The sequence below is a fragment of the Bison bison genome, unplaced genomic scaffold, assembly GCF_000754665.1.
Source record: "Bison bison bison isolate TAMUID 2011002044 unplaced genomic scaffold, Bison_UMD1.0 scf7180017864379, whole genome shotgun sequence".
Lineage (NCBI taxonomy): Eukaryota > Metazoa > Chordata > Mammalia > Artiodactyla > Bovidae > Bison > Bison bison.
In genome coordinates this window covers 10,002,497-10,027,074 of record NW_011494951.1, presented here as the reverse complement: position 1 = coordinate 10,027,074, position 24,578 = coordinate 10,002,497, and the positions used below count along the sequence as shown (strand labels likewise).

The following is a 24,578-nucleotide window of genomic DNA, read 5'->3' as shown; positions in this document are numbered from 1 at the left end:
ATGTCCACGGTCCCTCTGTGTCCAGGACTCCTCTCTGTCTGTGGTTCCTCAACCAACCACAGGTCTCAACCAACCGCAGGTCACATAGTGCTGAAGTACGTATTGATTGGAAAAAATCCACGTATAAGTGGACCCGTACAGTTCAAACCATGTTATTCAAGGGGCAACTGTATTTTCCAACTCATGTTCCAGAGGGCTAATGTTTGTAATATAACAACCATCCTACAAACTAGTAAGAAGAAGATACGAGGAGAGAATTCACAGAAAGTATAGATAAATACATAAAGAAGATGTCAGTGTTCTAGTGAGAGAAATCAACAGTGAAACTACTGGGTTGAATTTCTCACCAGTGGCATTAGCCAGTGTCCCTCAATGGATGCACGTGAGCTTCCAGGCGTCTGGTGCACGTGTAAATTGGTGCAGCGCCTGCAGAGGGCAGCACAGGTATCACCAGAAGGATAGGTGAACGTAAATAACACGAGGTTCCAGTTTTGAGGCTTTATCCTATAGACGTGTGTTCACTTACGAGGTATGACGTATTACATCATGGTTTATAGCTGCAAAGGGCTGGAAAATGTCGGTCTTATGTTAAATTATGATGCGTCCACGCAGTGGAACACCGTGCTGTCTATAACAACTGATGAAGGAAAATAGCGTAAAACGCTATCCCTGCGTCAGAAGAGCCGCGCCCGTGGGGTCCCGGGATCCTGATGAGCTGGGAGGCCTGTGTCCTCATTGTGGAAACCCATTGCTTCTGGGCGCTCGGCCAGCAGCCACCTGCCCTCTGTGGTCACTCATTAAGGTTCCCACTTCCTCTCATTGTAATTCTGGTCTAGTATCTTTATATTCGCTACCTGGGCAGGAGACTTGCTACTGTTGAGTAGTCAGCATAACTTTGCTCGTTAACGTGAAGTTTTTGTTTGCGGTTCCCTTTGTTTGCCACTGCCTATCCCATAAAGATGATTTATTCAAGAGCGCGGAAGGTGAGCCTCGCCTTCTTCATTACTGCTCATCTGTTTCAGGGACAGACGTGTGCTTCAGCCCGCCCAGGTGTGTGACGTCCTGAAGGGGGTCATCTTGGTCATCTGCTACTGCATGATGCACTACGTGGACTACTCCATGATGTACCACCTGATCCGGGGGCAGTCGGTCATCAAGCTGTACATCATCTACAACATGCTCGAGGTGAGTCCGGCAGGCCCGGCCCACGGCACACAGCGTCCCGCACAGGACACCCTCCCGCCAGCTCTGCCAGTGGCACCTCCAGCCTCGGCTTCGTACCGTCAGGGGTGGCCTTGTGAGAATGCATATTCTGATTTAGAATCCCTCTAACAAGATGGTGCCTGTGAGCCCAGGACACGCTGGGGCAGCCAGTCCACAGGGCATCATGTGTCCTCCGGTGGGGACGAGGGCGACCAGCCACCTAGACATTTTGGAGTCAGTGCCCCCTTGAGAGTGTAAACTGTCAGATGACAGGGGAGTGTTTTCCCGATTCATTGGAAACCCATGTGTGTTTTTTGTTAGAACTTTAAATCTTATGAAGAAATTTTTAGGATTATGTGTTTATTGGCTATAGTAGATTTATATTTTAAATTGCTTTTAAATTTTCACACAGAACAAGTAAACGATTTCCCAGTTTCTCTAAGTATTTAACACTTTTAATACAATATGTCTTCAAAGTACACTACACTTTAAAGTAGTCATCCTGTGAAAAATCTGCATTTATGTAAAAAATAAACAGTTATACAAAGTGCAAAATAAAAAGCCACTTTGCTTTATAGGCAGAATCTTAAGTTTTTTTTTAAATAGTAAACTAACCTGAGTTATATCATTAACCTTTAAGACTCAGTTTGCACTTTTCTGTACTACTTTTTGGGGACACCAGTAAGGTCTCCCTGTCTCTTAGATTCAGTTCAGTTCAGTTTAGTCACTCAGTCATGTCCAACTCTTTGCAACCCCATGGACTGCAGCATGTCAGGCCTCCGCCTCCCTGTCCATCACCAACTCCTGGCACCTACTCAAACTCAAGTCCATCAAGTTGGTGATGCCATCCAACCATCTCATCCTCTGTCATCCCCTTCTCCTGCCTTCAATCTTTCCCAGCATCAGAGTCTTTTCCAGTGAGTCAGTTCTTCTCATCAGGTGGCCCGAGTATTGGAGTTTCAGCCTCAGCATCAGTCCTTCCAATGAACATTCAGGACTGATCTCCTTTAGGATGGACTGGCTGAATCTCCTTGCAGTCCAAGGGACTCTCAGGAGTCTTCTCCAACACCACAGTTCAAAAGCATCAATTCTTTGGCATCCAGCTTTCTTTGTAGTCCAACACTCACATCTATATGTGACTACTGGAAAAACCATAGCTTTGACTAGATGGACCTTTGTGGGCAAAGTCATGTCTGCAGTGGGTTTTCCTGACGCGTGGTGGACACGTGGGGCTATGTGGGACTGCTGGCCGCTCTGCTCTGCCACTGCCTGGGTGTGATAGGTGGGGACTTCCCATCTCTTCACAAAACCATGCACTCTAGCCATCCTGGTTGCTCTTAAATTCATCGACTGGGATGAGTTGGAACCACACCCCAGCTTCCTGGTGCAGGCTCGTTGCCGCACACCTGCTTTGCCGGGTCAGGTGAGATGCCGGCAGTGGGCTTGCCTGGGTTTGTGAAGCAGGGTAGCCGTCCTGTGCTCCCCTCCCTCCCATCAAAGAAAAGCCCAGGCCTCCTGTCCCCTCTGGCCATGTGGGTAGGTCTCCTTGTCAGGTCCCACTGCCTCCTCCCTGGGGGGATTGCAGCTGACCAGGCTTCTTCCTCCCCGCAAAACTTAAGATAGGTGCCTCCTGTTGCACAACGCCTCCCACAAGCTGCTGCTGTTGCTGTTATCAGGAAGTAGCCAAGCGGGAGGATCCATGAATTGCTGATCCCGGTGGTTTAAATACTCATTCACTCTGTAGACTACAGTTGATGATATAGTTGAAGTGCAGTGAAGCAGAGTCCAAGCTCTAGTCTAGAGATAATGCCCTCCAGTCCTGGTTATCTGCACATGCGCCCAGCTGCTGAGTGACTGCTCTTTAGCTTGTCATCTGTGAGATGGAGACATTAGAAGAATCACAAGGTTTCCAGGAGACAGAAAATAGAAGGAGCTTAGCACAAGCCAGGCATCTGGTGGGAGCTCCCTCAATGGTAGCTATCATTTCTTCATTTGGCAAATGTTTAATCAACACTTCCTGGATGCTGAGATCCCAAAGAGCCCCAGGTGGACAAGCCTAGTCCCCTGGCTAATATTCCACAGGTGGGAGAGAGGCAGTGATAAATACCATGATGAAGAGGAACAGGGTGATGCTTTAGAGACCGCAGGAGCCAAAGGTTGGATAGGCCAGGAACGTCCTGTCTCAGAATGTGACATTCCAACTGAATCCTGAATGATAGCCCTCCTTTTTTTCTTTTTTATGTGCTTCTCTTTATTGTACTATATTCATGGAGATCAGTACTCGAAAATGTCTTCCAGGAATAAATTTGCTTATTGTATTCTTATATGATAAACTTCAAACAAATCACAGCTATTGTTACTTACCAATATTAGGTATGAGGAGAATGGGTCAAATCATATATTTGTCCTTAAAAGTTTGAGTCCTGAATTTAAATTCAAAGACTTAAAACCAGAAGAACTATGATTTTGATGTGTCCTCTCCGTTTTATTTTTATGACTAAGATTTTCCTAGTTACACACATGGCTAGTTAGACAAATTCTAGTTCAGTTAGTACAGCCCTTGGGCGCTCCACTTGTGTCAGAGAATAAGGAAATGTGAACGATTAAGTAAACAAAGATCCTGTCTCTTCTGGAGCTCATCCCCTCCGGTGTTCGTGTTGCCTCTGAATTTTAATAAGATGTACCGATGGCATAGTAAGAAACGCGTTCCCTTACTTTTTCTCTTTAGGTAGCAGACCGCCTGTTTTCCTCATTTGGGCAAGATATATTAGACGCTCTGTACTGGACAGCGACAGAGCCCAAGGAGCGGAGGAGGGCCCACATCGGGGTGGCCCCCCACTTCTTCATGGCGGTCCTCTATGTCTGTATCCTTTCAGGCTGCTCGGAGACGCACATTTAACATCATCCTGTTCACTTAGCTGTTTCTCAGACTTAGAGAGGGGTGTGTGTGCGTGTGTGTGTGTGTGTGTATGTGCGTGTGTGTGTATCCTAAAGATTAACGTGAAATGTCTACTTTCTTTTGAGAAATTGATTATAATAGTCTGCTTAGTCCTTGAACAACACAGGGACTAATCCAAGTATGGGGCTTCTCTGGGTGCTCAATGGTAAAGAATCCACCCACCAGCGCAGGAGACAAAGAAAATGCAGGTCTGATCCCTGTGTCAGGAAGATCCCCTGGAGACGGAAATGGCACCCCACTCCAGTACTCTTACCTGGGAAATCCCATGGACAGAGGAGCCTGGCGGGCTACAGTCCATAGGGTTGCAAAGAGTCAGACAGGACTTAGCAACCAAATGGCAGCAGCAGCAGTCCGGGTACCAGTTATAAGCAGTCTCTGTATCCGAGGGTTCGGCCAACAACAGGCCATTTAACACTGTAGTATTTTACTATTGAAATCACGTGTGTGCAAGTGGACCCATGCAGTTCACACCCATGTTGCTCAGGGGTCAACTCTAAATTAAAGAGTCTCATGTGTGCATGCCCCTTGAAACTGCTAGAAACTGGTTATAAGGAAGGATTTTAGAATAAAGGGGTAGTTATATTTATACATACTTCAAATTTATATAGATCTATATAGCTTTTTCATACTTACATTAGAATTTTATCAAGCTGCCTTTAAACCTATGAATTCTTTGTTATAACCTTCAGCTGAGAATGTATGCAGTTCTTCAATAAAAAATAAATGAAAAATAAAATGTATACAGTTCATCTAGAAGTAAAATTTGAAATTAGCTGGGGAGGAATTCTAGAGGTTTTCTTTCCCCCTCCCTCACCTCCATCGAAAAGCTTTTCTTTTGGAGAATAAGTGTTTTACTATGTAACACAGTGTGCACACGTGTGTGTACTATGCATGCCTGTGTGTTTACATGCATGTGCACACTCACACTCGTTTCATATGGGAGCAGGACGGGTTCAAAGGAATGTGTCGCCTGGTTTTTGTTTTGTCCTGTCTTTGAAAGAGCAAGGCTTAAAAGAACTGGGTTAACATCCGGAAAGTTAAGGGACTGTATGGGGAGAATGTCTGTGGTGAGTGAAAGATTGTTTCAGACACAGTGGAGTAAAAAGTTACTGTTCTCATTTAAGCTCTTCCATGGAATTTAAACTCTTCCACAGGCGATATAATTCTGCAGCTCATGAATGTCTTCAGAACTGGCATCTGAAGAAGAATCTTAATTACCAGACATTTCTGACTCCTGCATTCCCCATCCCCCGATAAAAACCAGAGAGGAAACCAGTTCCAGAAAGGAAACCAGTTCCAGACTGACTCTCACTTTATGTTCTTTTCTGTTTTAGAATGTATATATCTAAGTGTCTTCTTTCAGGACTTACCATAATGTATTCCATTATGTAATAAACTTTTCTGAGATCCCGTTTCCCAGGCATCGCGCCAAATGCCAAAGCTCCAGAAAGAACAAGACGGCTGTCCTCCAGAGCTCGCCGTCTCAGTGGCTGGGTCGCTTCTGCTTTTGCTTGTTCTGTAGTTTGTTTCATAGGTTTCTTATCCCATCAGATTTGTGTTCTGTAGTTTGTTTCATAGGTTTCTTATCCCATCAAATTTGTATCAACTAGGGAAATTGCAAAGATAACTACTTATGTAGGGCATGATTTAGAAAGCATAGTCGTATTTTTCCCCATTTTAAACTTCAGAGATTTTAATAACATTACTGTAAATATAAACTGGACCCAGAATTCAGTTTTTCCCTTGACATCACTTAACTGCCAGTTCTGCACGCCATCCTGATAATGGTTCAAGCAACCACCCTCAACGTGGCTTTTAACTCACACAACAAGTCCCTGCTGACTATCATGATGTCTAATAACGTAAGTGTGAGGTTTTACTTTACATTTTGAGGTTGTATGGGTACTTTAACAGCAGTATTCTAGATGGGAGAAAATTGTTTTTTTCCTTAATTGTTATTTATTCTCTGGGAAGTTTAGTATATAGCATGTCACTTTTTTAAACTGTGGTAATAATAAAGATGACTTTTGTGTTTTCTCTTTCAGTTTGTCGAAATTAAAGGAAGTGTTTTCAAGAAGTTCGAAAAGAACAATCTTTTTCAAATGTCAAATAGCGGTATGTACAATCAGCTTCTGCTTGAAGCTTTAAGCAGTTACTGCGTAATTCATTTTGAAACTCTTAATGTCACGTTTCCAACAGGCCACTGTTCCTCTGACTTAAAGCTGTGTTTTCTCTTAACTCTCTCAACATCTTTACCATGTTTTCTGTATTTTGGTTGTCGTGATCTTGAGGATGTTTAATATAATCAATAATTACAGACATTTGCATAGTACTTTACCATACTTTCATACGATGGTGGAGTATGGTGCCACACTTTACCATACTATAGCACAAGGTGCTATACAGATGTCCGTAGTTAGTTATTATCTTCCTAACTCAGAAATTTCTTGGAAGCTGCTGGTATTACTCCATTTTACAGATGTGTAAACTGAAATACAGAGAAAATGATCTAACTCGCTCAAGGTCACCCACTTAGCCACTGAGAGAAGAATTATGATGAAAAGCCTCAGATGGGCTCTTAGGTCTCAACTTTCTCAGTTAGACTTACTGCCTCCTTCCTAATTCTACAGAGTGTGAGCGCACAAAATTTATCCCAGAAGCATCGTCTTAACGTAGTTTTCACAATCAGAACAGCAGTGTCTTGGTTCTCAAGGTGTGGCCCACAGATCCCTGGATAGGAGTCTGCAAAGTCAAGACTGTTCTTGTGAAGATGTCATTTATCTCGTTCACCATGTTGCCACCTGCACCGTGGTGGCAAATGGGGGTGAAAAAGCCAAGGAGAGACCACCAGGCGCCACCGGAATGTCCGGTCCAGTGGCTGCGCTGAGGGCCAGCGTGAGAGGCTGCAGCCTCTCCGGGACCCCTTAGGGGGCTTCCTCCAGCCCCGCACGGTCACCTGCCCTGTCGCCCAGCAGCAGGAACATGGTTTCACAAGAGGACTTGTGCGAGAATGGTTATGGCAACCTTATTCACAGCCCCAACTTAGAAACAACCCAGACCCTCCTGTTCAGAGGAAAGCAGATACGTAAATGCCAGTGTATCTGCACTGCGAACACTGCTCAGCAGGTAGAACCGCTGTGTTTTCGACTGTATAGAGGAGTCGCAAAAGCTTTATGCCGAGTGAAAAGAGGCCAGACATAAATAAGTACATGCTGTGTGATTTCATATTTATGAGGTTTGTGATCATAATTTATGATAATGGAAATCAAACAGTGATTGCCTATGGGGGTGGGGATTGGCTAGGAGGGGGTGTGCAGGAACTTACTGCAATGATGGAACTGTTCGTGTTTTAGTTATGGGAGTGCTGGCAGAGCTTATGCGTTCATCAGAACCCATCAAATTCTACATTTAAAACTTCGCATGTGTGTAATTTTGCCTCTGTGTTAGGCAAGGAAAGTAATGGCACGTGATTATATTGAAGCAGAGGAACGTTTGGAATTACAGGAGATTTGATAGGCAGGGAATAAAAAGAACTCACGAGAAACTTTCGGCCGTTCTGTGGAGCAGGGATAAAACCTTCGACTTCAAAGCTATGAGAGGCAGTATGAGCTTGTGTCTTTCTGTGCAGTGATGCTCTTTCAAACATGTGCTGCCAAGCTCTGTGAATTTGAAATGGAAGAGGAAGGGGAGAGACAGGAGGGAAGCTGAGATAGGATTTCTTCTTCTATGGAGGCAACTATAAGACTTTTCACTTGTAGCAGAAATCACGCTGTTTTTAGCCTTATTACTTAATAGCCTGATTTGAATAGGCACTCTTTGTAGAGCTGTAAACTAGGCATGCAAGTCTTTTTAACATTTTAACAGTTTTTAATCTTTATTGTGTGGAGGAGATTGTGAACAATTTTCAACCTTATCACCAATGCTGCTGCTCCTGCTGCTGCAAAGTCGCTTCAGTCGTGTCCGACTCTGTGCGACCCTGTAGATGGCAGCCCACCAGGCTCCGCCATCCCTGGGATTCTCCAATATGTTGAGATAATTAATGTCCCCTTTCCTTTCTTTTAGAAACAAGTCCCCAGAATTATAACGTCTTAGCTTAGAAAGATTAGGAATTTAGTATTTCAGTTTTAAGAAAGCTCTGAAAACAATGGCATATTGATCAAGCAGTGCATGTGAGTTTAGAAGGGATTCAAGAGTATATCATAGCTTAAAATGGTTGGTAATCACCATGAGAAGCCCTGCCTTTCGTTAGAGGTAGAATAGCTCATATTACAGTGCAATGTGGTCTGCCTTGTGCCGCCTTCTATCTCGCTTCAAGTTTTACAAGAAAGTAACTTTACCTAAGGTAGCCGTAAAGCCCATTCCCACACAAGAAAAAGAAAAATCTCTCCTAGAGAGATGCCACATAGGTGGGATCAAATTCAGTACCTTGCGCAAGTTTAATGTTAAAAACCTGGTTTGGAAACTTTAGAGCAATTTTATCCCTTTCATTTTATTGCCTGACTGCATTTTTCTTTCAGGGACTTGTCCGAGGACACATGAAATAGAGTTTAGTTAATAAAACCCAACTTTTTAACTTTTGGTCCTTTCTTGCACTTCATGTCAGTGTAAGCCCCAGCTGAGTATGGAATCTAGGCCTTTCTGACTTGGGTTCTTAAAATGAAGAGTTTTATATGGTTTTTAACCCACTGACATTGTGAACTGTACATTCAGAAAGATCCTGCAGGCATTACATTGGTGTGAAGTAAGGTTCCAGCTCAGGGTGATTCTGTTTAAGTCTCTTAACATAAGCCTGTGTACCTGCATTCATTTGAATAACTGTGGGAAATAAAATAGTACTTCACATTTAAAATGTGATTGTAAATATATTAAAGCATATCCCTGTTAGTGGTAACTTAGAAAAAGAAGATTAATAATTTGAATATCAAAAATACTTTTAAAGCATTCATCACCAGTGTTTTTAAGTTCCTTAATAACGATTAAGAGAAAACATTCCCATTTTGGTAGAAGTTTCACTTTTTAATTAACGTAAGAGTTCACCCCAAGTCAGACAGATTTATTTCATTCCATTTCCTGATTACATAGTATCTTAGATGCTGATAAGAAGATAACAGCTTAAAAAGTGAACTGTATTAACTAGCCCTTAGCAGGAATTTAGTTCTTTGCTTTTATTAAATTCATTCAGACTAAGCTCAGAATACTTAGTAATTAATGTGAATATCATCATGAAACCTACTTTTTGGCTTATCTTATTCCCCTAAGTTCCTTTAGTAATGCTGTTGGCTTTGTTAGCTAGCTAAAGGAGTCATCCGGTTGGTTCTTGTGTTCCAGACCTGAAATATTTACCAGATCGGAAGCAGTCTGGGAAGCAGGGGTTTTATGTTACCCAAAGTCTTGTATTTTACTCTCTGTTTCTATTTTTTTCTTCTTTTGTAAAATAAAAACAGTTTCCTTATGTCCCCAAAGACCACTGGAGGAATTTGACTATGTCTGACCAGATTGATGGTTTGAACATTTTTTGAAGTTTGTAGAGAACTGGCATTTCTGTAGGATTATATTGGTGAGAGAAGTAAATGGCTTGCCAGTATAGCACCACCCTGTAAATAAAATATTTATTTCACAGACATTAACACTGTAATATAATTTCATCATACTCTGACTCAAAAGAAAATTATTTTGGATACATACTATAATATTATTATTTATATACACTCTACTATTTTTATGTCAAACTTTTTTTCAGATATTAAGGAACGGTTCACAAATTATGTGCTTTTGCTAATAGTATGTCTGAGAAACATGGAGCAGTTTTCTTGGAATCCAGGTAAGGAAGTCTTTACAATTATGGTGCCTTTCAATTTTACTCTTGAGTGAAAAATCATTCTCTTCCATGGAATAAAATGAGTACGCAGGAAAGTGCAGGAAACTCCAGAAGGCTTTAGCTGGTCCACTCTTCACATGTAGGATGGGTTGACTGTGCTCTCTATGGGGTGGTAGGAGCTAGACCCCCCGCAGTAGTCTTTGGCCCAGCATGGAACCAGTGATAAAGAACCTGCCTGCCAATGCAGGAGACACAGGTTCTATTCCTGGGTGGGGAAGATCCCCGGAGTAGGAAATGGCAGCCCACTCCATTGTTCTTGCCTGGAGAATCCCATGGACAGAGGAGCCTGGCGGGCCACAGTCCGTGGGGTCGCAGAGTCAGACACGGCTAAGCGCGCACAGTTCCCACGGGCCATGCAGCATCGCTGGAGCCACGCACCCAGTGGCCCTGCTGAGCATTGCAGCATAGACATTTTTCTCTCTCGCAGACGAGGAAACGGGAACTTGTTAATAGACCATTTCCAGCGTCAGGTAGCCAGTCAGTGGCGGAGCTAAGTGTCGAAGGAGGTCGAGGTGCCCTGGCTAAAGCTCAGCACCACGTGAGACAGGCAGAGACCTCCTTCCGGGTCAGCAGGCAGAGCCCCAGCCCTGTGCCCTCCACCCGCAGCCAGCTGCCCCAGACCGGGATTGCCGCTGGTCCCTGCCAGCATTTCTGATCTTCCTGCTCTGTGCCCTCGTATATCCTCCTTCAAGGCCTAAGCAGGTTATCCTGATGTCTGCATTTGTTAATCAGGCACTTGGTACTGAGTTCACGTTTTAATAAACATGGTAAAGATGAGCAAATTTGGCAGGTTACCTCTGTATGACGGTGAAATAAAGGATGGATCAGTATCGTTGAATCTTAGTGATGAAAGAGAGAAAAACAGTTCAGTTGACTTTAGCATCTTGTCCTCCTGGTTACCCACTGTCACACCGAGGCAGCACCAGAGGCTTAGACGGAGCTTCCTCACTCACCATCCCACATCGTCCTGTGGCTCTCCTGGCTTCAGGGAGAAGCCGGGCTCTGCTAACCCCGGCACCCGCCTCAAGGCTTCCTCTGTACCCAGCACGGAGTAAGCACTTGTTGAATGACTTAGCCTTCATCCTGAAAAGATAGGACTCTTCCTGATAATTAATTCTATGCCGCTTCTCTCTCCATTATCACTTGTTGGAAATGCTCTAGTTTTGCCCCATGGAGAGTGCACTTTCTTCTGGTAGCCTGTGATAGGATGTTAGGATTCTGTTCAAATTACGAGATGTAATCGTCTCTCTTCTCCCCTACTTTATAGATCATCTCTGGGTGTTATTTCCAGATGTCTGTATGGTGGTCGCATCAGAAATTGCTGTGGATATTGTAAAACATGCTTTTATCACAAAGTTCAATGACATCACGGCAGATGTATGTATTTTAATAGGCAATTCAATGTTTGGTGTTGACTTCTGATTAAGTATCATAAGGTTGTAGGATAGCAAGTTAAATTTACTGAATTTATGAATACGGTAGAAAAGAACTACATTTTTAAAGTTAGAATTATAATTTTAAATTTCTAAAAATGATTTTGCTGCCAAAAGTACATTTTTTCAATATTAAATAGTTCTGCTTCTGTACTTTTGGATAGAGGTATAGACTGATCAGTAGTTGAAATCAGGGTGTCACTAAAACCATTATAAACTGTTAATACCATCATAACCTGTCTTGTTAAACTTTTAAAAGTCACATTGTTCCTATTTAAAACATTAGATACCAAAACTTCTATCTTTGACTAGATTGTTTAGTATTTTATATTTTAAAGTTGATTTTCTTTTCTCTTGTGATTATTAATAGGTTTTTGGTAAGTCCTAGAAGACAAACACCGTATATTTTTCTACTGAAAACATTTGTTGGAACTTTGAGCAATTTGCTTTGTTACAGCCAGGCATTTTGTAGCGTTTCCAAAAATAGAAATGTGGCTGTAGGCTTGATGTAAACAAAATGAGGCCTACTCGCTGAGCCATCCCACCAGTCGAGTTTTCAAGAGCAATGCTCATTCCTCCCCCAGGCCCAAAATGAATGGTAATTCACCAATATCTCAATTTGGTTTGGGTTGTGCATGCTTATTGTCATATTTTAAAAGGCAAAGACTTAAAATGCAATGCAGTGCAGCTGCTACAATCGATGATGGGATTATGGCATTTCTGAATGTTTTAATATCCTTGAATAAAAGATGATCATGCAGTTTCTGGCAAAGGCCGGATACGACAATTTCACCCTTTACTCTCTTGGCTTCCTTTTCATGGGACATTTTCTCAGCAGCGCAAGTCAAAACTAATAGCCGTGATTCAAATATTCAGTGTTTTGTAGTGGAAATGACAGTTTACAAGTGCTTTCAGGACTACTGTGTTCTCCAACTCAGCTTAATATCATACTTAGCATTCACTCTTCTAAGAAGACATCATTATCATTAGACGTACAGTAATAATTTTTAAAACTGTTCATTTAATTTAAATTTTCAGAATTATTTTCCGTGCCTTGCACTACTTAAAATAGCCACTCTTCCTAAAAGTCTAAACTCTCAACAACCATAATCATTAAATATTTATCCTTCTTTAAAGGAAACCTTTAAAAGGCCTTGAACCTATCAAGGGGAATTGAGGCTCTTTTTCACTCTTATTGTAGGTGAACAAATAGGGAAAAACTACCCAGAGGTCACTTGGTTATTAGCACCTCCTTCCTGGCTAGATATTGAACATTTTATCTACAAAGTAAATCTTTCCATGTTCTGTATTTGCACTGTATTACTTAATACCTCATTCTTGTCTTTAGGTTTACAGTGAATATAGAGCCAGCCTTGCTTTTGACCTTGTTAGCAGTCGACAGAAAAATGTAAGCATTATATATATATATATATATAAAAGGCATAATCTGAAGTGAACAATGGTTTAATTAATTAATAATTAATTTTTTGAACAATAGTTTAATGTAGCATGGGATATTAATTACAGGAAAGCTAGGTAAACTACCTTATTTCTGTTCTTGACACTAAATGTTTACAAAATAATAAAAATAATGCTAATACTTATTACATAGGGTACGATTTCTACAGCATTGTAACAGTTATGCAACTTTGTATTTTAAACTTCTTATGAACATTTAGATCACTTCATTGTTTTACTAAATTTCAGTATAGGTACTAGGGTCTCTTCTTACTCACAGTCTCACCTGTTGAGAATATTTGCTGGTGATGAGTGAATTGTACTTTTTTTTTTTAAGTTTGAAACATTTATTATTTTAATTAAGATAACAATAAGAAACATTACATGTGAGCACAGACAGCATTCCTGTACCTGATTTTTCTGATGAATTCTGCTTTTTAACTGCTTATTAAATCCCATAAATCCCTTTCTCTTCTCTCTGTCCAGGCGTATACTGACTATAGTGACTCCGTGGCCCGGAGAATGGGGTTCATTCCGCTCCCACTGGCTGTTTTAGTAAGTCCATACGCTTTTTATGATGAGATGACCGTCATTAAAGAATATAAATAAATGGATTATCAATCAGTTTGTTCTAAAATGACTTGATAGTAAAATTAAAGGTCCATGACTTAGAAGGAAATTTTGTTTTAAATTATAATATTTCCCTTTTGGATTTTGAGCCATTTAATGGATAAAAGATGTTAAGGCATATTTTACATGATAGCTTTCCTAACAATGAGAATATTCATTTTTGCTTATTCATTTGGCAGTGATTTTTCTTTTTGAATGGAAATACCTAGTGATAGGCGTTGAGTGGCCACTGTAACACATATTGGTGGAAGTATAAGTTGATCCAAGATTTCTAAAGAGCCCTGTGACCAGTATTATGCTTTGATGAAGTAATTCCAGTTCTAGGAATTTCTCCTAAGAAAACAGTCATGAAAGTCAAATGGTGATTTATAGGAAAGGTTATGCACTGCAGTAGCATTTATAGTAGTAAAAATTTGGCAACAGATGAAATAGATTAAATAAATACAGTATGCTCAAATGAAAAAGTATTCTGTATTCATTATAAGTACTACTTCTTAAATTTTTTTCCAAAGTTTTTACAAGGGAATTTTCTGCTGTTATACACAGGAAATATCATATATATTTTTAAATAATGGCACTGAAACTCGATTAAAAATATTAGTCATCAACTTCTGATACTTTAATGAATTGCTCAGAACAGCCTTGCAAATAGTTACTGTAATATTTAATTAGGGCTCTAATAATGTTAATTATGAAGATTTTGCTGGCTGCACTTATATTTTGTTGCATTCCTTTTTGGCTAACTTCTCACATCAAAACAAATGCAGCTGTCTTTTCATTGAAGGACATCTGAAGTTTTCCAAAGACGCAAAGTCTCATGGAAATGAAGAGATGTATAAAGACGTTTTCGTCATACTAACTGTATTTTTTACCAGCTTGCCTAACTTTTTTTTAGAGGATGAATGATTAATAGATTTAATGTTATTTAAACTTCAGCAGGACTCCCCAGATAAACACTTCTAAATGTTTTCAGTTGTGTTAGTACCTTGTTTTTATTATGTACAAATATGGCTTTCTTTTGCTTAGTGAAAGGAACACCTAGAATTTTGGAAAAACAGAAAATTCTGAAGAGTGAAATTATTTGTTAATGGTTTAAGAGATTGATAAAATAGAATTTAAGATTTTTCCTATGTTTTCTGCAACTGGAAAAAGGATACATACAGTGTGAGAATAAACCTAGGCTGCTTTTTTTTTTTAAGGATTAGTTAAGTGGCTGGACTAAAATGTGGCCCTGCTTTGCCAAATAGTAATTTGTCTAGTAACTTATTTACCAAAAAGTTCTGATCATAATTAGTATGAATTTTTAAAATTAATATCTTTAGATTTTTCATCAATCTTTATTTTTTAAGTGAGTCTTTATGGTTGTTATATTAGAAGATTTAAGTTTAGTTAATACTTGATTAGCAGAACACTTCTGGGAAATCTCCTGTAGTTTCAAAGGAGATTATGGAGCTACGTGCAGACCCGGGAGATTTTCTTCTGCACTGTTTTTCTCACTGAGCACCAGAGTGACAGCAGAGCTTTGGCAGAAATCTAGGGCCCCTGAGGAATAAACTGAGGCCTCAGTAACCAAGCCAATTCCTGCATTAAGGCCAAGAGTAGCAGTGTTTCCTTGTAAATGTTACTTTGGGTCCTAGAATGAGTTCATATCCAAGAAAAGTAGATCATATTAAGGTCTCAGGGAAATTAGACTTGGGACATACGTATCTTAAAGTTACCTAATAATATACTGGGTAAAAACGAAGTCATTGAAAGCTCCATTTGCTTTTCATATTTCTGAACAAAATTCTAGAACCATATTACTTTCTGTCACAAATGTTTGATGGCAGGTCATTTCCCCGTTAGAGACTGAGACAGACGTTTTATTAAATATATGTGACAGTTCATTCTGTCTAGCTCCTCCCAGTTGCTCTTTTATTAAAAGCATTTTAAAAATATCATTTGAAATGTTCTTGTGTTATTTATTTAATGGAGACTCTTCCATTTGAGGATGACGTTACTGGATAAGGTTGGTTATTTTCCCTGATTTTCTGTTTTCACGTAGCAGTCCCCACGTACCCTAATATATGGGTACATTAAGCTGAACCTATAACATGTGTAAATGCTTTTCAGTGACAGATCCCATCAGATTTATTCAGCAAATGTCCAGAGATAGTGCTGTTACTCTTATGTTTTTGTGAGATAAGTAAGAAAATATAAGATCCCCTGGAGGAGGGCATGGCAGCCCACTCCAGTATTCTTGCCTGGAGAATCCCATGGACAGAGGAGCCCAGCAGGCAACAGTCCATAGCATGCAAAGAGTCAGACACGACTGAAGCAACTTAGCAGCCGTAACTCTCCAAAAGAGAAATTTTCTGGCCTTTAAGTAATTAGTTTCGTGATAGTATTTAGTTTTGTTAAACAGTACACGCCTCCTGAGGGTTCCCCTTTCTGTCTCGCTCAGCAAGTCCTCGGGGCTCTTAGGGAGTCAGAGAACAAAGGACGGGAAGAGCAGGGAAGAGGGAGACGCCGCCAAGCGCTTCCAGCCCCGTGCGGGCGCGTGCAGCAAGATGAGTCCATCTATGTGTTCCACAACAGTTTTTATTTTTAAACTTAACTAATTTGCATCTCTGTTAAGTACAGGCAAACATGATAGTCACGAGCTGGGTGCAGTGTCTGACTTTAGAGTCAGCCGTTGAATTTGGCATTAGCGGGCATTTTAGATTTGCCCAAAGAATCTAAATCTACCATAAAAGGTTCCACAAGCAGCCAGGTTCTGATGTGAATCGACACGTCCTAGAACTGCTTTCTTGGGTTTAGACAGAGGCCACAGGAAGGTGCCCAGAGTGTTAAAGTCGGCGTGGAGAAACCTTCTTTTAAATATTATCCGATAACTCTGTTGTGTTTTGTTTATGTGATTCGTTGTTTCGGTTTGTTTCTGGCTAGCTCATCAGAGTGGTGACGAGTTCAGTTAAGGTGCAAGGAATCCTGTCTTATGCCTGCGTCATCCTCTTCTATTTGGGGTAAGATGAACTGTTCTTTAATACGTTTTTGGCTATACAGTAAAGTGTAACTGCAAAGTGCTTCCCAGGTGGCGCTGGTGGTAAAGAACCTGCCTGCCAGTGCAGGAGACGTAAAGTGATGCGGGTTTGATCCCTGAGTCGGGAAGATTCCCCTGGAGGAGGGCATGAGCCACTGCAGTATTCTTGCCTGGAGAATCCCATGGACAGAGGAACCTGGCAGGCCACAGTCCTTAGGGTCGCACAGAGTCGGACACGACTGAAGTGACTTCACACACACACACACACACACACACAAGTGCACAATGTGGTAGAAGTTAACAGCAACCAGGTCACAGCTGTCCTGGGATCTCCCTTGACAGCGTGTGTCCCCAGATGTATTTGTGACTCAGTTAAATTCTAGCTAAATTAAATATGCTATCTGGCAGAAGTATTGATGGCACTTTAGATTGTATTTTAATCTTTTAATGAAATCACTTACTTATAGTCCTCCTTATTTAAGGCTTAAGTTTCACCCATGTTTTCTTTTTATGATAAAATTTGCCATTACAATCAAATGTTGTTCTGTGTTTTAAAAAATGTTTTTTTCGACCATGTTTGCCACACTAATTATTAAGCACACTCTAGGCCTTGTCAGACAGTAAAGAATCTGCCTGTAATACTTGAGATAATAATGGGTTCAATCCCTGGGTTGGGAAGATCCCCTGAAGAAGGAAATGGCAACCCACTCTAGTATTCTCGCCTGGGAAATCCCATGGACAGAGAAGCTACAGTCCATGGGATCACGAAGAGTCAGATACCACTGAGCACACGTGCGCGCGCGTACACACACACACACACACACACACACACACACATATCAATGTGAAGAGTTTTCTGTTTTTGTTTTTTCAGAATTTTTACCAAATTTATTTCAAATGCCTAAAAATATTATGTACCTTTTGGCCCAGAAATCCCACTTCTGTAATAATAGAAGCAGAATGTTAGAAGTAACCTAAGTAACCCAAAATTGAAGGCTTTGGGGGGCTCTGTTATATGATGGCCAGCACAGTGAAGTTTTGTGATCCCGTCACGGTCAGCTCACTGAGGAGCACCGGTGGGTCGGGAGAATGTTCCGGATGTATTGTCATTTACAGCAGTGGTGGTCATACAGCAGAACTGGTTGGCATTTCTGTGTGCCCAGCACTGTTCTGCAGAGAAGGCAGTGGCACCCCACTCCAGTGTTCTTGCCTGGAGAATCCCAGGGACGGGGGAGCCTGGTGGGCTGCTGTCTGTGGGGTCGCAGAGTCGGACATGACTGAAGCGACTCAGCAGCAGCAGCAGCGTTCCAAGTGTCTTACCGAAATCACCCCTTTATGGATTAACTCGTTAGGAAATTCACTGAGATCCACACAGTCCTGAGCAGTGGAGTCAGGACTTGAACCCACACGCTCAGCCCCCAGATTCTCTGCTCCGGCTGTAAGCGCCAATCCCCCACCACCTTCTTAAGGACACCCGGTTTTTGGGGAGTGAGAGGTACAAATAGATATCTGTTCAGAGCACAGATGACTGCAGGTTCGTACTCCAGATGTGTGGTCTGCACTGCAGTGGGGTGCTCTAAGTTTTGTTGTTGGTTTCCATCTGCGTTTGCTAAATGTCTTTGTTTTGTAGTAAGACAGTACATGTTAGACAATTTAGCACCAGGTAAGACTTCTAAGTATAATTTGTTCTTATAATGAAACCAAGGAGTTTTTTCAAAAATGCTTCCCTGGGGTAAAGAAGCCTCCAGAAACTCAGAGTTTGCATGAGGAACTGGTCCTGTGGCCCCCGGGTGGTCCTCCATCCCTTCATCTCCCCTTCTCACCAGCCGAGCTGGGGATGTGCAGAGACGGACCCCAGCAGCACGTGGTGGTTTCTTCCTGGTTTTAGGTTGATCTCCCTGAAAGTCCTGAACAGCATTGTCCTGCTGGGGAAATCCTGCCAGTACGTGAAGGAGGCCAAAATGGAAGATAAGTTGTTTAACCCTCCCCCGGCCAGCGCTCCCAGCAAACCGTCCAGTAAATCACAAAACAAGTGTAAATCCTCCCAAGGTGGGTTTGGCTCTCTGTTTATCACCTCTGTGAATCATTACCTAAAGAACCAGTTGTCTGAACTCTCCATGATAAAAAATCACCGTTGAGCAGCACTTTAAAGACCAGATTTTGCTTTGCTCAGCTGTGGATTTCTAGCGTTTATGCTGAGATCTCATCGCAGGCGCCCCTGGGGAAGAGCTCCAAGCCTTTTCTGTTTGTCCCTTGTTCAGTAGGTGGTCGTTGGGCACCTGGTACCTTGCGGGTCCGGGGATAGCTGGGCTGCAGACAAGATGGTCAGGGGAGAGCAGGTGGATACGCACCGTGTCGTCGGGGAGAGGGAAGCAGGCTTGCGGGAGGACACGTTGGGTGGGGCTTCCCAGCTGTGAGGGCCTGGGGTGCAGGCTGCACATGCAGAGGCTTCAGGCAGGGGCAGCAACAGCCAAGGAGGCCAGAGGGCCCCGACCCCAGGGGAGAGGGACTGGGGGGTCTGAGAGCCCTGACCCCAGGGGAGAGGGACCGGGGGTGGAGGGTGCTGAAAGCCCCGACCCCAGGGGAGAGGGACGAGGGGGGGCCGAGGGCCCCAACCCCGGGGGAGAGGGACTGGGTGGGGGAGTGGGGTGGCGAGAGGCTGCCCAGGGCTCCTGTGGCTCTCGTGAGCGCCTCGGCTTCTGCCGCGTGGGAAGGGGCTGTTGGAGAGAGGGGGGCCGGGATACAGGGTCACTCTCAGTCTCTGTGGGAAATAGACTCGGGAAGGTGAGCCCAGAAGTGGAGGCCAGCGGGGAAACGCCCAGCTCGGCGCACAGGTCACCGTGGGAACGGCGGGAGAACAGATTCCAGGTGCATCACCAGGAGCACAGGGCTTGCTGGCAAGGTCATGCCCTGGAGAGAGCACTTAAGGATGGTCCCAGGATTTCTGGCCTGGAAGATTTGCAAGAATGACTGGGGCTTAATTGTTGTCAGTGGACGGCAGTTCCACGTCCACATGAGTATTTATTCAGATGACTTTCAGTTTAAACGATTTACTCTTCCGTGCCTGTGCCAGGCGGTATATGAGACACTGGAGCTACAGAGGTAAATAAATCAAGCTTTGGGACCTCACAGACTGACAAAGGAGACAGCAAGAGAGGCTGATCCAGATCGGAGAGCAGTGGGGTCATAGAGGGGACGGGAGGACGGGGTCCTTCCTGGAGCTGGTGAGGCCTGAACTGAATCCCAAAGTGCGAGAAGGAGTAGGACCTGGTGTGCGGGTGGAGCTCGTCAGGAAGGGGACCTGCGGGGGCCCACAGTGAGGCGGCAGAGCAGAGACACGGGTCAGTGCCCGAGCGCGGCGTGTGCCCATGAAGGGGCAGGAGGTGAGCCCGCAGGTGGGGCTGCGACAGGGCGGAGGGGTGCCAAGCGCGGCGCCGTGCCCCTCTCTCCATCGTGGCCCTGTGTGTGTCCGCGCCCGTCCAGTCCTCCGTCTTACCCAGGCACCATTTGTGGGGTGTCACTCTTAGCCCGATGACGCTGCTCAGGTAAGGGCTGCATGTACAATTCAGAGATGGGTGGGTCCAGGCCCCCAGACTCTGGATCCCCATGGCCGTTTGGGGTTTTGTTCATTGGTGTGTTTTTAATCTCCGATCTGAACTTCCTGGAGGTAAAATGCCGACTCTAACTACCGTGACCACACACGAGAGGCGGAGTGGTCTCGAGTCTGCTCAGCCCTGCTGTCCTGGGTGGGCGTCAGTGTTCAGGTCCGCAGCAGTCTTCTTAGGGCCTGCTTGTGTAGGAAGATGCTGCGACACAGGAGTTCTGATTTTCCCCCCATCCGCTAACAGTGCCATTTGTGGGCCATAGTCCACATTACACTGTCATATACAATTTTGGATGAGAAAACGGAAATAGTATAGCCTCTTGAGTTTCACTGTAAGCTATAGGGTTTATACAGCATGCTGTTAATATTAGGCTATGATTTGCTTTATCCGAAAGCACGGACAGTCGACCCTTTTTTTCAGTCCCACTGTATCGGAAAGCTTGTGGTTATGGTAGGCTGGCGGGACACCCTTTTCTGATTGAACGGATCTGTTTTTCCGCAGAAGAAACCCTGTCTGCCTCAGTCACCAGCCAGCCCACTCATCAGAAAGAAAATGCGATCCCGCTGCTTGTGACGAGCAGCTCTGATCAGCTTCTGACCACCCCGGATGGCGACGAGAAGGACATAACACAGGAGAACTCGGAACTGAAACACAGGTCCTCAAAGAAAGATCTGTTAGAGGTAGACAGGTTCACAATTTGTGGAAATCGAATTGACTGAATTCCGGAGCTCCGGGTGCCAAAGACGCAGTCCCGGGGCCCCAGAGGTGGTGCCCCCTGGACGGACAGATGCTGAAGACGGCACTTAAATATTTATTTAAGAACTTAACTTATTGACGGAAAGCAAATCTTAGTGTCCTTCTTCTGGTCACGTGGTCTGGCTGAAAGTCAGGTCACACAAGGCAGCCAGCAGTGACCTCCAGCCTCGAGCCCTTGGACAGATGGATGGCTCAGGAAGGGTCCCTCCTGCTTGGAGAAGCCGCAGAGTCACCTTGGGGCCCGCGGGAGCGACCCCACCACCCCCTCCGCTCCGTCACTCTGTGCTTCCAGAGGGTGGGATTCCACCTCGAGTCTTCCTTGGCGTCGGGATGCGCTGGAGACGGTGGAGTTCTCACACGATGCTCCATTTCCAGCCTCATTCTGTTCCCACAGTTTTCAAACTTCATCTGCCAAAGCATTAAAAAAAAAAGATAACGATAATTAAACTTAAGATAAATGTTCTTACCACCAGAATACTCTTCGAAGATGTATCTGAATTAATCAGAATAAAAAGCTACCTTAAATGAGACATGATGGATAGTAGCATTTTATAGAGGGAAAGAAAAACAAACCCTTAAGCCAGTTTATTTAAAAAATATGAATGAATGAAGGTTTGCATCACAGAAAATGTTTCCTAATTTTTCAGCTTTACTCTTCACAGCCAAACATGAGCTGTGTATTGTGTAGTTGCAGAGGATAAAATAGGAATTCCCCGACAGAAAGGCACTTTTATACTGAGAAAAGCAGAGCAGTATTCATTTTCAGGTAGAGTTAACTGGTTTCCCTTTCAAATTGATTGCTTCTTAAGTTGTTACCGTTAAAAAGGTTTGGTGTTAAACAGGCTGAGGAACCATCAGAGGACAAAATTCAAAGGTATCCACTTAACTGGGTTTTTCAAGTCCCAGTTTTAAAGTCAGCCTTGTGTGGGTGGGGCATCATCTTGCTCGGGCTCCTAGAAAGAACTGGTCTGCCCGTCTGTCTCTCTGTCTGTGTGCCCACACCTGGCCCGGATCTGTGCTCTGGAGGTGGGCAGGCTGTGTGGGGAAAAGGAAAGGAGGCGTTTGGGGTGTGCGGGTGGCCGTCTCGGTGTGGACAGGGGCTTGTGTGGGGAGCAGCCAAACGGTGCTTCTTGGTTTTGTTTGAGATCAAGATTCCATTTCTGTTTAATTACCAGTCTATGGCCCACATCACAGGACAAGTTCTTTTCCACCACATTTTATCTTGAGGAGCCTTTCTGCATTTTTATAAAGATTTTCCAGGGTCTAATTTCAGAATGTCCAGATGTTGCCTTTAACTGTTAACTTCGTTTGATGTTTTCATTTGAAGTTCAGCTCTTGTGCTGATATTCCCCGCATGTGGTACGGCAGAAGGTAAATTTTAGCTCATTTGTCTTATCTCCTGGGTGAAACATAAAGTAGGCTTTAATGCTTTGACTCGTTCCTCTGAAAAATAAAAACGAATTTTAATGTTGCATTAAAGCTAAAGGAATCTGAAGATGATTGTTCACATAAGAAAGAAACAGGAAATAATACAGAAATGCTTTGGGGAAACTAGGAAGTACTTTAAGTTAAAAATGAAAGACTTGAAATTGCTTGGTGTATGTTTCAGTGAAGGCCCATATTAGAATTATTATTGTGTTACTGTTTTTCCACCTTCTCTTCACCACCATAAGGAATAGTGTCCACGAGGAATGGAAATAGCTTGGGGAAACCTTTGCCAAACAAAGTCCTGATCAGAACAAAAATATGATGTGGGTATATCTTTCAGTTCAGCTTGAATGATTCTGTAACTATGCTGTCATTTTGGGAAGTTTTTTTTTTTTTTTTTTTTTTGCAGAATATATTGGGAGTTTAGACTGATGTTCATTTCCTCTGTTAAAATGGCATTCAGTACTAATTTTATAAGTGCATCTTGTGTGAAACTCAATAAATTCGATTTTATAATCTTTTTTTAAAACGGCCACTGAATTTATTTTAATTATATTGACTGCTATATTTGGTGGAGTGAATTTCCCACTCTGTAAGAATTTCCTTCCAATTCACAAGTGACAGGACTGTCTAATTTTAATTACTCTTTTGGTTTTAATGGGAGAAAAATGTTTGATTTCTTACCTTTGGAGAGAGAGAGAATTAGAAAGTGTTCCGTCAGAAATGTTCCTACCATCCCTGGTCACTCAACAGCGTTGTGTGCTCAGCTGCTAAGTCATGTCTGACTCCTTGCGACCCCATGGACTGTAGCCCACCAGACTCCTCTGTCCATGGGATTTCCCAGGCAACAATACTGGAGTGGGTTGCCATTTCCTTCTCCAGGGGATCTTTCCCACCCAGGGATCGAACCTGCTCAATAGTGCTCGTTGTCCACCAGCATCTTCTGTGGCTAAGCAGAGTTGTAGCTGGGCACCTGCCTGCTTCAAGGGGGACTGCTTTCCCGGGCCCTTCTTGCTGTTATGAATACATGGGGTCAAATGACACATTCTCACCAGGAGCTGGAAGCTGAAGGGTATGTGTCATCATGGGTCTCCTCCAGCTCTCCGCTTCCCACCAGCTGGAACCCGGAGGTGTACCTTCGCCCTAGCCAGGCAGGTGAAGGCACAGGGCTCGCTGGATGGCAGAGCCTGGGGTGGGGAAAAAACCCAGGTCTCTGAATGCCTCTGGGAAGCAGAGTTGCCCGTTAACTTGGATCAATCAGCACAGACTGAACATGCTTTCGGTTCTGAGCCACTGAACTGGGAGGGTCTGCGTTGCAGCCCCCTGTGCTGTGTGAAGTCACATCAGTCGTGTCCAACTCTCTGCGACCCTATGGACTGTAGCCCTCCAGGCTCCTCTGTCCATGGGATACTCCAGGCAAGGATTCTGCAGTGGGTTGCCATGCCCTCCAGGGATCTTTCCCACCCAGGGATCGAACCTGCCTCTCCTAAGTCCTGCGTGGGCAGGCTGGTTCTTTACCACTAGCATCACCTGGGTGGCCCATTAGAACTCACATTCACATGGAAATCTGAAAGGGCCTATTGATAGAGATCCTCGCATCAAAGGAGTGGATGTTAGACCTCACTTCCCAAACACGTGCTTCTGAAAGTACACTGGGTATTTGCTATTGATTGTCGGGAAAAGGGAAAAGATAAAACGACTACACCCCACTTACTCAGAGGTCAGACTCCCAGATCATCTCATTCTGGGTGAGAAAACCTTAAGTGTGTCTTTAATACACTTTAAACATTAAGTGGAGAAGTCCTCTTTGTTCGTATACTCTAGGGAAGGTGGGCTTCCCAGGTGGTTCAGTGGTAAAGAATCCGCCTGCAATGCAGGAGACACAGGTTCAATCCCTGGGTCAGGAAGATCCCCTGGAGAAGGAAATGGCAACGCACTCCAGTGTTTTTGCCTGAGAAATCCCATGGACAGAGGAGCCTGATGGACTACAGTCCACGGGGTCTCAAAGAGTCAGGCACAATTTGGCGACTAAACCTAACTACAGGGAAGATGTGCCTTGCCCCGTGTCTCAGGCCACCGTATAGGAAGAGTAGACCATGAGAACAGCCTAACAGCACAGAGGACTGGAAAGAAAGGGCGTCAGTGTATCAAAAGAGTCTCAGAGCCGCGATCATCTGGCAAACGGTGCCACGCACACACGTGATGGCTG

At 43.6% G+C, this 24,578-nt stretch overlaps 1 protein-coding gene across 1 annotated transcript in view; it reads left to right on the top strand.

The window, feature by feature from the left end:
• Positions 1-22,898, top strand: part of TAPT1 (transmembrane anterior posterior transformation 1) — a 55,053-nt gene extending 32,155 nt beyond the window's left edge. The window contains exons 4-14 of the mRNA XM_010857295.1: positions 1,023-1,185; positions 3,932-4,067; positions 5,927-6,024; positions 6,208-6,277; positions 9,903-9,983; positions 11,308-11,417; positions 12,822-12,881; positions 13,418-13,486; positions 16,487-16,563; positions 18,469-18,629; positions 20,687-22,898. Coding sequence (XP_010855597.1) covers positions 1,023-1,185; positions 3,932-4,067; positions 5,927-6,024; positions 6,208-6,277; positions 9,903-9,983; positions 11,308-11,417; positions 12,822-12,881; positions 13,418-13,486; positions 16,487-16,563; positions 18,469-18,629; positions 20,687-20,904 — 1,243 coding nt within the window. The 3' untranslated portion in view covers positions 20,905-22,898. The remainder of the gene's footprint in view (positions 1-1,022; positions 1,186-3,931; positions 4,068-5,926; positions 6,025-6,207; positions 6,278-9,902; positions 9,984-11,307; positions 11,418-12,821; positions 12,882-13,417; positions 13,487-16,486; positions 16,564-18,468; positions 18,630-20,686) is intronic.
• The last annotated feature ends 1,680 nt before the right edge of the window (positions 22,899-24,578 follow it).